Below are 15,666 nucleotides of genomic sequence, written 5' to 3' on the forward strand. Positions count from 1 at the left end.
AACAATACCGAAGGCGATGTCTACACTGGGTATAGCAGCGCAGTGGGTAAGCGATACTACAGCGGGCATGCGAGCAACATAAGGTTAGTATTCTCAGCAAGAATGCTGAGGTTTTCAGAAAGAAAGCCAAGGCTAACGAAGAAAACTACTCTCAGCAACCATGTCCAAACCTGCTGGAAGTGTGGCGCGAAGGGCCACCAGAAGGCTCAATGCCCCCAGATGGCCCCCAGATACCTGGCGGGTGGCTACATTACATTGTCGATACCATCATGGCCCCCTTGCAGGAAGAGCGTACCTGCTGGAAGTGCGGAGCGACGGGCCACCAGAATGCCCAATGCCCTCAGTTGAGCCGACACGTTGCTCCCCTTCCCACCCAGGACGAAGAGAAGCTGGGCAAACGCCGTAGCTGCTTGCATCAGAAGGCGGGACAAGTCCAACTCCCACTACAAGCGGGTCTGTTCTCTCCACGACAGAACACCGCGGCGGGTCAGCTCTTGGAGGCTTCGTTTATGATCCTCCTGAATACCTGGAAGGCGGACGGGCCGCCGTGTCGGTTCTGCCCTTAGGCCACATTTGACCTAGCCAAGGACATCCGGCCTGGCTGGTTATTCTCGCCAGGGTGGAACGGACTGAATATGGTTTGGTCCTTAAAGCAGGGAGTCTTCGGTACGGGATTGCGTGGAGAGTCAACATGCTACAACCCTGCCTGTACCCACCGTGTTGCGCAACGAGCGGATGTTATTCGCAGTCGCAAGCAAGGCACTTGACTTTGAGGGACTGGGGTAGCTTAAGAGCAACCGACTCGTGGAGTTCTTTTGATACTCACGTTCCGCCATCACTTCTCTTCTCTCCTACCATTAAATCGCTTCCCATCCCACCATCCATCTACACTACATCCCATCTCGTCCCATACCATCGATCGCATCATGGCGTCCCCCCCCGCCCTCCCGCCCCTCCCATCGTATGTACTGAAATCCATTTATTCCTTGTTCTGCCTGCTCATGCTATGGTAGTTCAACTTCACCATCAACGTCGCGGCTGGCATGCCAACTCCGATTGAGGACGCTGTCCCTAAGCATCGAAGAGGGCCGCGCGCTGCCATAGAGCTTCCGGGGAAAACAGGCAACTTCTTCAAGTTTCCTACCGTGTTCTCTTCGCGACAGGACACCGCGACGGGTCAGCTCTTTAGATCTTTGAGATGCTCAAGGCAAGTGCTCGGTCCGATTGGAGCATGCGTTGCGGACCGAGCACTGCGAGGCCTCGTGGTGAGGACTTGCCTTGAGCATCTCAAAGACCTAAAACAACGGATCAACACGCTTCATAGCCTGCTGTACCTCCAGTCGATGTGAATAATGACGCTGAACCCAAAGAAGATCTCATGGCTGCTGCCAGGAACAGATGGACGGAATTCGCGAATGGTGGGCCGCGGATTCAGGACATGGATCTGGCCACGCTCCACAATGCCGATAATCCTTACTCTGAGGAGGTACAGTAGGCTATCATCACTCACATCGACTGAAGCTTTTGGTGTGAGCACATTGACTGCATTATCATCGCTGGCTGTATCCGACTCGCAGCCACAAGGATGATCATGGTCAATGCCACAATTCTGTGAGCAGGCGACACCACAGCATTGCCGAACATGGGTGCAAACCAGGTTGCAAGACACCCATTTTAGAAAGATACTTGAAGAAAGCTCGGTCCGATTCGATCATGCGTTGATATGCCTCACTTGGCGTCATTCCAGGGCTTTGCAGCCGACCTTGTCCTAAAGACTGGTCATCTGTACCTCCGATTTCAAAATGACGTGAACCAGAAACATGGTTCATTCAAGTTGTGCTGGAAGGGAAGTGTAGTTTCCCTGAATGCCGAGGTCTTGTTGAGCAAGGGAGTTCAGGGTGCGCATATTGTTACCAGCGCAGATTTCCCAGCTCAGGAGAAACACTGGCGGAATGGGATTCTGGCAAATTGTATGGGCAGAACTTCTGTATTTATTATTCATACCATCAACAGCTCCCTGAGAAATTAAGGGAATACATTGTCTTAGTGGATAGTCTACTCTCTTCACCGAGGGCTGGTCCTCCTGTTTGTTCTGCCAGTAGAAAACTCGGCATGCCAGTGTGCACACGAACTCTACCAGGTAGCATCATCAACTTCCTCCGAGATCCGACACATGCTCGCTGCTATCTCCAATCGAGTCCGGAAGAGGCTGCACATGGTAATATCCGAGCTGAAACAAGATATCCTGCCACTCTGGTTTCCCTGTCTGTGTCCATGACGGAAAAGAATTTCGTGTCCGAAGAAAACCATCCTTCTCACCTAAAGGACTTGTGCTGCGATGGGTGTCTGAGATGTCAGCGCCCACTGCCGATAGATAAGACATCCCTTTTGTGAGATCACTTACTAAGTACAGCTCACTTTGTTCGCTTCCTTTTGCTCTTTTTCTGGGCAATCTCTCATATCACCTGAGCTTGTCGTGCCGATCAATGTGTCACCTCCCTCGAGAGCTGCCCGACTGGCTCGCGTGGGTCGCATTCGTGTCCCGCTACGTCTGCCGCGCTTCTCCTGTGGAACCAAGGAGTTCAAACTGTCGCGGTATTTCTTCAAGCGGCCGTTCAAAACCATGATGCTGCGGGTATAGGGTAGCCGAATAAACCATTTCGCAGATCTCAATCCCTTCCCTTCGCTAACAAATCTTGCTGCTTCACGTAGGGAAAAAGCCAGCGTTCTTGACATTTCAACTCCATATTAGAGTGGAGTAGGTTGGTTGCAATTTGACTCGTCTGGTCGGTACAAGCAGACCGAGCAGCAGAACCAGGGATGTTCGGTCAGGGTTGGGAGAACTTGTGGCCGTGAAGAATAGAATAAGCCAGGCGAAAACAGTATGACGAAGTAAATGTAAAGAAGGAGCTCGTCCTTTCATTGTCAAGGGAAACAGAAAATCACGTGACTATGGAACAACTTTGGGAAGACTGGTTAGAATCATATCAAAGCTCCTAATGATTTACAGGCAGTTGATATATCAAAATAACGACCTATGAAATGCGCAAAGTACAGTCTTATCGCCGCGATACGTGTCATGAGAATCGGGGGATCTGTCCTCGAAAATCAAGAAAGCAACCTCAAAAGAGTACTCCCGTCATCCCATGATCTCCATCCCTCTTTTGAGGCGTCTGAAATTCCTGGGTCGGGTCCTTTTCTTATATACAAACCGATCCCAAGATCATTTCCGAAATAATGTTGTTGCTTTGTCAATTGCTCTGTCTCTTTATAAGCAAGCGAGAGGAGAGGAGAATGTGCGGAATAATGGTGCGTTGTTGATTATCGACAAGAAAAAGATTAGATCCAGCAAGGTTAGACTACCAGAGAGAGAGAGAGAGAGAGAGAGAGATAGAGAGTCTTATTATACTTTGTCCCTGTCTTTTCTTCCGTCTCGCATCCATGCGCAGCTCGCTAACATGGCTCCCGAGTTCATTTCGGGTCGGTGAGTGAGGCCAGCGCCCTGGACTGGGTTAGATAACCCGCCATAAACCAACATTATGCGGATTTTCTATATTGAATACGCTATGCCTAGTGTACGCTATTGCAATAGGGCCTGGCAGGTGGGCTTGCCACAGCTCCCAATAAAATCGTGATACTATACAGTCACGTGTCATCTAATTGAGTGAGTATATTGAATATGATATGTAGGAATTCGGCCTGGAATTTTCAAGGCCGGTGCAGTGGTCTAACGGTAAGATGATTCGTTGTGGCTTTCTAGCTAAACTTATCCCGAATTGGTCCCGGTTCGATTCCGGGCTGCGCCACATTACTTTTTTTTTGAAGTTGGAGAAGCAACTCAGGCAGGCACTGACAGACAGCCTGCCTGCCCTGCTACAAATGTTAGGACTCCTTCCTTCTATTGAGTGGCTTTAGTGGCAAATACACCCTAGTTATCCGCGTTTATTTATTTAATACATGGGCCGGTCAAACATATCAAGCAAGACTTAATTAAAGGTTGGGTCGCTCAGTATATTTATTTACCCCCCCGGGGTCGGGTCGGAAGAAAAACGAGAAACCATAGATCAAGTAGTTTATGCTTCTTCAAAAGGATCAATCACATTTCTTAAAGAAATAAAAACATTTGGGGGAAAAAGGTAAAGGGGCGAAGACGACGATCATCGGTTGTCTCCGCATAGCCGGAGATGCGCCCTGTGATTGTTTCTTGTTTTCACGATCTCCATCTTTCCTATACCACCACCATGCCTGAGGGCCACAGTTCAACCGAAGGGCGCGTCTCCAAAATCTCTGGCCATGCACGGTCATTAGAGGAGCCAAAAATCGCCCCGTTGGAACGAGAGTTTGACTGACACCCCTGATGGCCAATTGCGGCACCGACTGAACAGCCATCCGGCTCGCTCGAGTCGTGTAGCTGCTGCTCATACACTTGATGATGCACAAGAAAATGTTTTGATTCGGTGGATTCATTAGGTGAACAGCAACTCAAATCACGACAAGCGCGAACCAAATTCTGAATCTCGACCAGAGCAACACCACTACTATTAGAAAGGCTTGGGTTGATCGCTTTATCAAAAGCCTCCTAGATGCCTTGAAGCCGTCTAAAGTACAACTATTCAAGGGAAAACACCTCAAGTCATTAGATCTAAATACCTTACAATAGTAGTTTGATTATTTAGGGGCATTAGTTAGCTGGGTTTCTTTAGAAAACATATGTAATTTCAACGCAACTACCTTCCGAACCGGTGAATGAATGAGACCTTATATGGTCATCACTATGTTCTTTGAGCGACCTGCTTTTCACACGGATAGAACCTATATTGAATGGGTAACCACGATCGAATGTCTCGCCGCTAACGGGTAGGTAGCGGATCCATATATCGTTTCTTAAGGCGAATATTTTCTCGAGTAATGGTTTTAGGTTGAAGGGCTCTCTCCCGATGCTGCCTTTAACCTTTCGCCGAATGGTCGAATCACTAAGAAGGCTAGTTGGGAATGAATCTAACTTTTTCATCGCTAGACCAAAGATCGCGTCGCAGACGATCAGCCTCGGCTTTCACTCTTTAGGGGGTAGCCTCAATGTTGGAATTTCAAATTTCTCTAATTTTGCGAGTAACACCTAATTGTCCTATTCTGCTTTCTACCGATTATTGGTCATCTTATGTAACCTTTCGACGACAAGGCTTTTTAACATTATAAGCATTATTAGAAGCGAGAACTCTACTATAGCTATACTACACCCAGTGATACCGCTGATGAGAAATCAGACTTTATCGAGGGGTTCCCTCCCGTTTGTGAGGAAGTGTTGAAACCTCAGGTCATTATAGACGCTTTTGCCGATCAAGGCATATTTCCATTTGATTCTTCTAGGATGATTCAACCGCTTTAACAGGAACTCTAGATTCTAATAACCAGTCCTTCCATCGGTGTTTTGTCTACCTGGTCATTGAAAGGGATAACAGTTAAATCGAATGTCTTCAATAATATGTGGCAGGCTTACTTACTTACGGCTTTGTATATATATATATATATGGTCAAATTTGGTCTCTATTAGTTCTCGAGAGCACTGCATCATCTTGGACGGATACCTACCACCTTGACTGGATCGGCCGCTATATCCAACAAGTAGTAGCTCTCGGTTATTAGATTTTTAGTAGAAGTTTTTATCTTGTAGATGAAAAGACTATCAGTAAGGCACTACGTAGTGAGTGAGAGTGGAGGCGAAGTATTATACAATAATATTCATTCACATATTGCCGAGCAGAGGTGGCGGTTGATATGATCATCGACAATTCAACGCAGCAAATTAGGTCTGAGTGAACTTAACGGAAATATGAAATTTCTACCGATTGAAGAAATAGGAAAATAGGAGAGAGGTCGAGTAAAACGACACCAAAAAAAGAAGATGTGGCGCAGCCCGGAATCGAACCGGGACCAATTCGGGATAAGTTTAGCTAGAAAGCCACAACGAATCATCTTACCGTTAGACCACTGCACCGGCCTTGAAAATTCCAGGCCGAATTCCTACATATCATATTCAATATATTCACCCAATTTGATGGCACGTGACCGTGTCGCATAGCAGTAATCGCGCCTTCTCAAAACGGCAAAGCAACTAGGAAAGAGATGCCTGCCACACTCCGGTATCTTTCCCTGATCTGTTTGCCTTCAGTTGCCATCAACCCGTATTGATTTATAGTCTACTTGGCCCTCTGCCTAGCATACTTTTCCCGCTCTCTCCCATTAGGAACCTCAACAAATTATAAAGGCAAGCGTGGGTAAATACGTGGAAGAATACCATTGGGACCCAGAAAAACATTCATTGTATAATAAAAGAACATGATCATCACAGGTCCTGGGCCCTGGCCTTGTCCTCTTTGGTCTTGTCCTTGTCAGGTCCTTGTCCTTGTCCTCGGCCTTGTCCTTCTTGGTCTTCTTGTGGTGGCGGCGGGGAGGGTGGGGTCGGGCGCGCGGGGGCCATGGTGGTCATGCCTGCCGCGATGTTGAAGGTGAAATTGTGCTATCATAGCATGAGCAGGCAGAACGAGGAATAAATGAAGTTTAGTACATACGATGGTAGGCTGGGCGGGAGGGAGGGGAGGGAGGCCGGGGGGGGCAACGCGTTGGCCCAATTAGGGGCATTGAGCCTTGAGATGGCTCTTGCTACCGCAATTCCAGCAGACTCGGCCTGCTAGGGGGGGGGGGGGGGGGGGGGAGGGGAGGGGCGCCATGATGCGATGGATAGATGGCAGATGTAGTGTAGATGGATGGTGGGATAGGGTGTGATGGGATGGGGGAGAGAAGAGAAGAGAAGTAGAAGGTGAGGATCAAAAAAAAGTCTACGAGTCTATTGCTTTTCAACTACCCCAGACCCCCAACGTCCCTGCCGATCACGTCCTTATAGATCATACGCTTCCGATTGGTTAGGGGACACGTTCAGATATCAACGGCTCGTCTCCGCACTAATCAGCTCGTCCCGCTCCCAACGTCTTACGACGACCTGATGGAAGACACGAAATGCTTCACACACGGTCTGATCTTTTATATGTAGTGTAGAACAAAAGTCGGCAAAATCTCTGAGAGTGACCTGTATATGGACTAAGTATGCTCGCCTTTTGAAGTCGCGTCCAAATGATTCTGGACGCGAGAATCAGGCGTTGAAGTTGGGGCGCGAGATTGAACTTTTGGTGTCCTCTCTCATGATTTTCTTACTACGCTACGGCGTTGAAAATTTGGTTAAGCGCCAGCATGACAAGCGATAAGCGTCCAAATTCCGGCTGCCATCAACCCTCATCAGTTCACTAATCATCGAGGCCCCAAACGCTTGCTTAGGAAGTCCCTAGGAAAGAAAGCGTCCTTACCCCAAAGGCTGGTGACCACTCAGGAGAAACACTGTCGGCGAACTAGGGTTGGTCTTTCACGCATGCCATTACATGGGATTATTCTGTACATACTTCCTCATATCGGTCGCGGCAGCCACCCAGGGTATTTCGGTGTTAGTTTCATGGGTCTTCATATTCTTCTGGTTCATGTAAAAGCTATCTTTTGTCCAAAATGTGTTCTATGGGAGTTTTCCAGAGACCAAGACCAAGAGCCAGGGCCAGCTTCGATTGCCTCAGAGCCCCAACTTTTGGCGTCTTCTCTCATGACTTTCTTGCGGATCAGATGGAAATCGCGAGATGCTTCTCATGCTGCGCAACCTCTGACCCGCAGGATAAATTATCTCGCAAGACATTGAATGTCATAAATGGATTCTTATGTACTCGATGTTCTGAAGAATGGTTGCATTTGTAGATGTTGCCGGGGAGCGTATGCAAGGCAGGAAGTAATCTTCAACGACCTTCCTTTTTAAGGGCGTTCTATAAAACCGCATTTGGTCTATCTCGAAATGACAAGAACTTTTCCATCTCTAGTCATAATATCATATCCTAAAAATGAATCAGTTAGCCCGTGCCATTTCGCATGTAGTGCAAGAGATATGGCGCTGAAATTTGGTTGGGTGCCAGCGTGAACAGTGTCGACGCACTACCCTCCTTCCTCATCAGATCACCAACCATCGAGATCCAAGACGCGTACCTTTTTTTCGATTTTTCGTGTTTGTCGATTGAATATCGACTGAAGACTTGAAAATGTTGCCTTGGGGATCGCAGGGTCCCCCCAATTCGCGTTCTGCGAGCGGTGGTGGTCGTGGTGGGCGGCCTGGAGGTGGAAAGAGGCCGCAACGAACCAACTCTGTGTCCAAGAAGTCTGCTAATAAGAAGCTGCAGACCTCGAAGGGAGCGAGTGCAAAGATCACCAGCTTCTTTTCAAAGGCTGGTGATACTCCAGTTCTTACGCCGGCCGACGATATCGTCGATACCCCGCCGGTCCCTCCCACCTTCGATCCAACCCACGGGCCATTTGGGCAGCTCTCATACTGGCCATCTTCGCGCCAGGAGAACCCCTTCACAGTGGGAGGTACGGAAGAGAATCCTGGGCTTTCGTCCGAGTCTCATGCTCGTGATGATGAACTCGTTGCCGTTGACCAGAAAGTGTCTGGGAATGAAGGCTTCGTTACCCCAATGGCCGCTATCCATGCGGCCAGGATTGCTCCTCTGATTCCACTGGATGGTGGTGCGCAGCCTTCTGCTGGCCTTGGGGGTGGGATTGAGGAAGATGACGATGAAACCGCTCCTTGCCTTGAGGAGCTCGACTTTCCTGAGGATGAGTATGATCCTCGGGATGACCCAGATGCTGACGACTACCATGATCCGGAGGACATGGGTGAAGACACTTCTGGTGGGGATGTGAGTGCCGGCGTGGGAATCACCTCTTCTGAAGGTGTGAGTGCTAGCACTGGAATCATCTCTGGCGTGGTAAGCCCCTCTGGGGGTGAGCGCAGGAGCGTGGGAAGCACTTCTTCCGGAAGTGTGAGCGCCAACCTTGATCCCTTCCGGGATGACATCTTCCACCGGGCCTTGAGAGAGATCATTGAAGTACTGCAGGCTAAGCTTAGCAGCATGCCGTTAGATGACTTCAAGAAGGACCTCCCGATCGTGTGGTCATTTTATGGCATCCTTCAGCGGACGTCATGCGACAACTTACTGAAGCGTCTGCTTCCAACCATCCTGCCCGAGGTCCGGGTGCTCTTTGAGAAAGAGGAGTGGACCCTGAAGGATCTGCATGCCCTTAAGACTGTGCACTCAAAGGATACACGCATGGGTGTGTATTGTGACCTGGTTACAGGACGTTTCTCCGGCCAGGACAATGCCGAATGCGATGTCTACACTGGGTATAGTAGTGCAGTTGGTAAGCGGTGCTACATCGGGCATGCTGCTTGCATCAGAAAGCGGGACAAGTCCAACTCCCACTATAAGCGGGCCAGTTCGCCTTCGGCAACTGGCAACTTCTTCAAGTTGCTTGCCGTGTTCTCTCCCGGACAGGACACCATGGCGGCTCAGCTCTTGGAGGGTCTGTTTATGATCCTCCTAGATACCTGGAAGGCGGATGGGCCGCCGTGTCGGTTCTGCCCTCAGGCCACATTTGACCTAGCTAAGGACGTCCGGCCTGACTGGCTATTCTCGCCAGGGTGGAACGGACTGAACATGGTCTGGTCCTTGAAGCAGGGAGTCTGCGGTACGGGGTTGCGTGGAGAGTCGACGTGCTGCAATCCTGCCTGTAGCCACCGTGTTGCGCGACGAGCGGATATTGTTCGCCGTCGCAAGCAAGGGACTTTGGGTCGTTTCGATGTGGCCGTGAAACGTCGCTTCCTCGCTGACCCCTTGGATGCTCTAGCTGGCTTTCTTTGCGAATCCTGCTATCGACAGCGCCGTGACAGATACAAGTTGCCTGACGCAAAGTGGATCTACAACCGCAATGTGGAGGGAACTTTTGCTGCCGATAACAAGGCCGGCATCGAACGGAGCTGCGATCACTGTGGGGATGTCCAGAACCCCAACGCACGGGACATGCACCATGTCCGGGACGCTGACTTGTTCATGTGCGCGGTATGCGCCCAGCACTGGTACGATTTCGGCAAGCTGCGAGACCTGGGCACCAAGATTCGCCAGGAAGAGCGAGATGCGGCCCGCAATGCCGATGCCCGGTGCCATAACGGTGATTGTCCGATGACGGAGTTTCTCTGTATTAAAAAATACGGCAGGCCTCTTCATTGGACAAATGGCGGTGGATTTCGCTGCGAGTTGTGCTATGCATACACATGTCGCAACCCTGGCAAAGAACATCCCGATCCGCTGAGCAACTTCTCCTCGGAAGAGTTAGACAGGCTTCAGCAGATGCCTGCTCGTACCTGCTTTACCTGTGAGGGTAAGGAGGGAGAGCTCGGTGTTAGCAAGTTCTGGCTTAAGGATGGCAACGGCGAGGATATTTGCCTCGCTTGCTCTAAGTACCTCCTCCGGTATAAGAAGCGCCGGACACCGCAGATACAGCGCTTGAGCGAGGCTAAGGCGCAGGTGGAAAAGGACCGCCTTGATAGCATCGAGGTCTTCTGCGGCGTATGCAACAGGAAAGAGAGTGCAGTGGCCAAAAAGTTCACTATGGACGAGGAACTGTGCTTGCCTCTTTGCCGTAAGTGCGCCGATGCCGCGCGCAAAAAGGCCAAAAAAGCTGCGAAGGCCGATGACGCTGCGAATGCCGGTGAGAACTCGACGTGATCCGTCTCCACTATGGGAGATCCGTGATCCATCTCCACTATGGGAGATCAGCTCGAGACTGGCACAGCGGCGAGTCTGGCACAGCGGCAGGCTGGCTTTGATACTCGTGATGAGTGAGGCTGTGAATGCCGACCATGTTGCGAGTGCCGGTGAGAACTCGACGTGATCCGTCTCCACTATGGGAGATCCGTGATCCATCTCCACTATGGGAGATCAGCTCGAGACTGGCACAGCGGCGAGTCTGGCACAGCGGCAGGCTGGCTTTGGTACTCATGATGAGTCCAGTCTAGACATCTCGGGCCCCCAAGCGTGCAGGTCGCTTGTGTATGTTGTCTGTTTGTTTTTTTTTTTGTTTTTTTTTACAATCAATGATCAACCCCTGTCCGTACAGGTTTCGAATGTACGGCGGGCCCCGAGCGAGACTTGAACCTTTTCGTGGTGCTCGGGATAAGTAGCCTACATGGTGAAACCAAGCAAGTCAAAAAAACTGATGTCCAAGTTGGAGAGAAGCAAACCAAAACACCGAGATACAAGACGCGCTGCATCATCCATCCTTGTTATTTCAAGGGAAACGACAAAGCAGCGGTCTTCGTGATAATCTGTACAGTCCAGCGAAGTTCAAGAAGGTTGTGGCTGATCATGGACTGTCAACAATCACCTGGCGTTCCGTTGTTGTCAAAGGTTGGTGGTATCAAAAACTCGTCTACAAACACCCGGGCGAGGCCAGATTCCCGAGTGATGTAACCAAAGAAGAAAAGGCAAAGGCCTAAGGATATCGTCTACAAGTCCAAGAAGAAGTTCGTGTGTGATGCGCGGTGGAAAACAAGCCACGAATTTAGGGTCGGCGGGGCTGGTTGCAGAACAACAAACGCGATATCAGTAATTCTCCAGATTAACAACCCGCGGATTAATTGAAATCCCGCGCTTTTACGCCCCTTTACCACAGTATTTCCGAATTCATTTTGCCACTATTACAACGAAAAATTCATCAATTTACGATTTACAAAAGTTTCCGACCTTTCCTCCCACTTAACTCATTGGTTCGAATCAGTCACAGGATCTGATTTTTATCCAAAAATAACGCCTAATCTTACCAAATCTTCCCAAATCCGCTATCTCTAAGCCTAAATCTGGCCGCCACGTAGCGTCAACGCGAGTTCATAACACAAGATGCCATCGAAGATCATTAAATGGATTTTATGAACAGCAGGGTATTGTTTTCACGGTCTTATAAGTATGCAATTCCTTGTTTTCTATCCTCAACTCCCTCTAGACTTTAAAAATCCACCCCAGGTGCGTCAAGGATTTTCATCGTAGAAAAATCGACTAAAATTTATCACATTGCTAATGGGGAATAAAGGCCCAACGAGCCCAATAAATAATAATTCAAACAAAACAGAAACACTCTGAAAGAGCGAGGACAAGCAACAATCCAAAGCAGCCGACTAAATTCCTAGATATCATATGTAGTTTATTCACTCAATGATATGGCACGTGACCGTGTAGTATCCCGTCTTGTTAGGAGTGATTGGATCTCCCCAGTCCAATTCAAGAACATATCAATTCAGCGACTAGGGTAGGTCTATAAAAACCTTCTTAGTGATTGGATCCACGTTCGCAATCTACTATCGACTCAATCCTTTTGACTACAGACTCCGTTGTGACACCTATCAGCCACTTGGGTGGGGGGTTACGTCAACGCAAGTTCATGACACAAGATCCCATCGACGACCATAAAAATGAATTCGATGGGCAGCAAAGTGTTACTTCCTCAGTCATATATCTTTGGCCCAGCTCGGCTTCTATCCTCGGCGTCCTCTAGGCTCTCGGAATCTACTCGAGGTCCGTTGAAGAATTCTCGTTGTGAGCCAGCTAAAATATATATATTCGTTACTGACAACGATTGAAGATCCATCGAACCCAGAGCATAGTGCAAACTCAGAAACCAGTACCTCAAACAAAACAGAAGCACCCTCAACGAGCGAGGACAAGCAACAATCCAAAGCAAAAACCGTATCCCAAGCCGACGCCGAGCTCCGTGAACGTCTCGAGCAAATGTCCGGCGAAGGCGGTGCCTCTGGAATCGAATATGAAGACGGAAAGCCGGTAGCTATGAAGCGGGGGGTGCGAAATAATATGTTTCGAGTGATCTAAAGGGGCCATGGGAGGGGATGTTTGCACTCCTCCCCTAGGTGTGCCATTAGCACTAGGGTGTGTGACTACCCCGTGGCCTGTAGGCCCTACTGAAAGAAGACGAGAAGAGGGCCTGCACTAGTTTCAGGAGCCAATATAAATGAGACGCAACACTCATACCAAGATCAGTCTCCCTTACAATTCATCCACTGCCAAGTATATATCAATATCAAGCCAAGAAACCACCTAAATCTGGGGAAGAGAAAAGATGATCAGCACGGGATTATGTACTTACGCGCGTCATATCCCCAGACATTCCGCATGCGGGCGGGGATCAAGCATTCCGCACCAGTAGTGTTGCGCAAGCCGTTACGATGTTGTGCCTGATAGACGTCTTGGCCTTGGAAACTGGCTACGTAGGGATGTATGAGTAGAGTTGCATGATCATCACGCATCTCCTCTCCAGGGTAGCGAGCGAGCTAGAGTGCGGTAGCGAACGAAGATCTTGGCCTGGGAGGGTATGCGTTGATATGTCGTACTTTAACTAGTCGTTACCTAGTAAACATGCCTGTGAAATGCTTGCCATCCATGCTCTGAGCACCCAAGAGAATTCGCCGCAAAGATCAACCAACCCTGATGTCTCCCATGATGTCCCATTTCTACGATGTACCCGGTTCGGGGCGCGCATAAGATCGGAAAGAGATGTTCCAAGTATGAGCGGCAGCTACCATAGGTCACCACGAGAAACAAAAACACAATTGAAAAAAAAAACGCCCGTAAAAGTCGTAAGAAAAAGCCAGATTTAGTTGCGGTCAACCATGCCCGCCAAAACACCAGCTCCAATGACACCGCCATCGGAGGCTTCGCGCAGAAACACGGATTTGCCTCCTTGTTGCGGGCCGGTGCGCATGATGAGGCGGTCGATGTGTTGTTGACACATTTCTTTAAAGTGCGGGTAATGCTGGATGATACCGCCCGTGTACGCAACAACCAGCTCCTCTGGACCAGATTGCCAGTCAGCCGGGGTGGGTTCTAAGACGGGGACAACATGTCCGTGAACATTGTTACGGTTGGTAGTGGTGGAGGATGCAGCGAGACTGGCAGCCGCAGCAACGGGCGCAGGGGTATGGTCATGAGTGTGAGGATCGCCATTGCTCAGCGGCGAGGCGGCATTCAGCGGGGTGTTGACGTTGCTATCTTCTTTCAGCTCGATCTCGCGCGCGCAGGCGAGCAGGCCGACCACGGCAGCGGCGATCAAGCCCGCAGATCGGCGCTGCACGGTGCGCGCGATTTTGCGGAATGCGCCGGCGGCGAGAGCGTCCCAGCGCCAGTCGCTGGACTCTGGAGGGGGGAGAGACTGGTTCAGCACCTTGGCGAGATCTTGGTCGGATCGAGCACGGGCCACGGTGTCGGAGATGTAGGTGGTGGTTAGGGCGTATTCTTGGACGAGGCTGGCCGGTAGGATGCGTTTCGACAGTCCTGCGATCGTAGTAAGATAATCGAAAAGGATGAGGCGGATGAGTTCGCCAATGTACCGCCCGCCCGTCATGTACTCGAAGGGCTGGAAGCCTGGGCGTGAGCAGGCCTTGTCGAGTTCAGTGTCCCATTTCGTGGTCACTCCGAGCTCTTTGAGCGGCGGGGCCGCGCCGGAGATGGTCCATTCGGTATTCACGATCGTCTCCACGGCATCCGGCTTCATGGCATTCACGCTCTTGGCCTTGTCCTCGTGCAGCGCGTCGAGCTTCATCGGGATCGTGGCGTTGCAGCCCGTACCCACAATAATACCCATGGCCACGCGGCTGTTGGGCAGAGATTTGACCGCATAGGCGAGGGAGGCGAGTGTTGCGACAGTGTCGTTGGTGATGGCTGCGATCTTGAGTTTGGGCAGAGCAAACAACTTCCGTCGCTTTTTCGAAGGTTCGTCGTCGTCGTCTGGTCGCCGGGTGTGCTTCTCGTAACCATTCAGCAGGATCTTGTGCAGATTGAGATTCGACGTGATCGCGAAGCCTTTCCCCATTGGCATCAATGTCGCCTCTGCCAACGATTCTTGCCTAGAAATGGCATGAGCACTTTTCCAAAAAAAAAAAACAATTTCTGGGACCACTCACAATATGGGGAAACTAAAGGTAATCCCCAAGTCCAACTCTTCGGGGATGTCCTTTTTGGTAGCGTCAGAGGAGAGGCTCTCCGCCACAACCTCCGCGATGCAATCGCCAATCCACGCAAACAGATCCTCTGCCTTGTCCATCTTCAGATGCTCCTGGATCGGCCATGCTCGCTCCAGCGTACGCTTCACGCGCTGGCGCTGGGCCTTGCGAATGGTGTCCTGTGACCTCTCCGAGGCATCGGTCGAGCGCACCTCGGACTCGGCCGCCTCGCCCAGCAACTCGATAAACGCCACACGGAGATTACTCCCCCCCACGTCGAGCGCCAGGTAGCGACCGGATTCCCGGCCGGTGGGCAGCTGGGTCACGGGGGTTGGTAGGAACTGCTGGTCCGAGGTCAAGGCTAGCTGGCGATAGGTGGTGGAGAAGCGACGGGCTAGTTTGTAGAGACGGCCTTCCTCCAGCATCAGCGGAGTCAGCATGTCGTCGAGCCGCTCGTGGTGCGCGAGATATTCTTTCTGGGACGCGTCCAGCTCCGGCCCGACATCCTCGTCGTCGTCGATCAGATCATCCTGCATCGCGTCGCGTTCCTCGTCCTTGTCCGAGGAGATGGAGTTGACCGACGCCATGATGTGTTGAGATTGGGGCTGGCTAGGGAGGAGGGGGGAGGGGAGAGGAGAGGCGGAGAGAGGAAAAAGTGAAAATTGAGGCCCTTCCAGTGGCACCTCTCTTCCCCAGTGACGTCGATGCGGGTGGAATGCTTGCTATGTTTATAAGAG

At 50.5% G+C, this 15,666-nt stretch overlaps 3 protein-coding genes and 2 non-coding genes across 5 annotated transcripts; 3 read left to right on the forward strand and 2 right to left on the reverse strand.

Moving 5' to 3' along the window:
• Positions 1–269: 269 nt before the first annotated feature.
• Positions 270–566, forward strand: PFLUO_LOCUS7637 (uncharacterized protein; the record flags this gene model as incomplete). The annotated part of the gene is made up of 1 exon (XM_073785300.1): positions 270–566. The coding sequence occupies one exon, from the start codon at positions 270–272 to the stop codon at positions 564–566; it is 297 nt and encodes a 98-aa protein (XP_073641669.1).
• Positions 567–3,716: 3,150 nt separating this feature from the next.
• PFLUO_LOCUS7638 lies at positions 3,717–3,806 on the forward strand. The gene has a single exon. It is a non-coding gene; the product is annotated as a tRNA-His (tRNA).
• Positions 3,807–5,905: 2,099 nt separating this feature from the next.
• On the reverse strand, positions 5,906–5,995 carry PFLUO_LOCUS7639. The gene has a single exon. It is a non-coding gene; the product is annotated as a tRNA-His (tRNA).
• A 2,131-nt stretch (positions 5,996–8,126) lies between these two features.
• PFLUO_LOCUS7640 (uncharacterized protein) lies at positions 8,127–10,649 on the forward strand (the record flags this gene model as incomplete). Its single annotated transcript, XM_073785301.1, has 1 exon — positions 8,127–10,649. One exon carries the CDS (start codon positions 8,127–8,129, stop codon positions 10,647–10,649), a length of 2,523 nt encoding a protein of 840 aa, XP_073641670.1.
• A 2,935-nt stretch (positions 10,650–13,584) lies between these two features.
• On the reverse strand, positions 13,585–15,516 carry PFLUO_LOCUS7641 (uncharacterized protein; the record flags this gene model as incomplete). The annotated part of the gene is made up of 2 exons (XM_073785302.1): positions 13,585–14,833; positions 14,891–15,516. The coding sequence occupies 2 exons, from the start codon at positions 15,514–15,516 to the stop codon at positions 13,585–13,587; spliced, it is 1,875 nt and encodes a 624-aa protein (XP_073641671.1).
• Positions 15,517–15,666: the final 150 nt, after the last annotated feature.

Source organism: Penicillium psychrofluorescens, assembly GCF_964197705.1.
Source record: "Penicillium psychrofluorescens genome assembly, chromosome: 5".
NCBI classification, from domain to species: Eukaryota; Fungi; Ascomycota; class Eurotiomycetes; order Eurotiales; family Aspergillaceae; genus Penicillium; species Penicillium psychrofluorescens.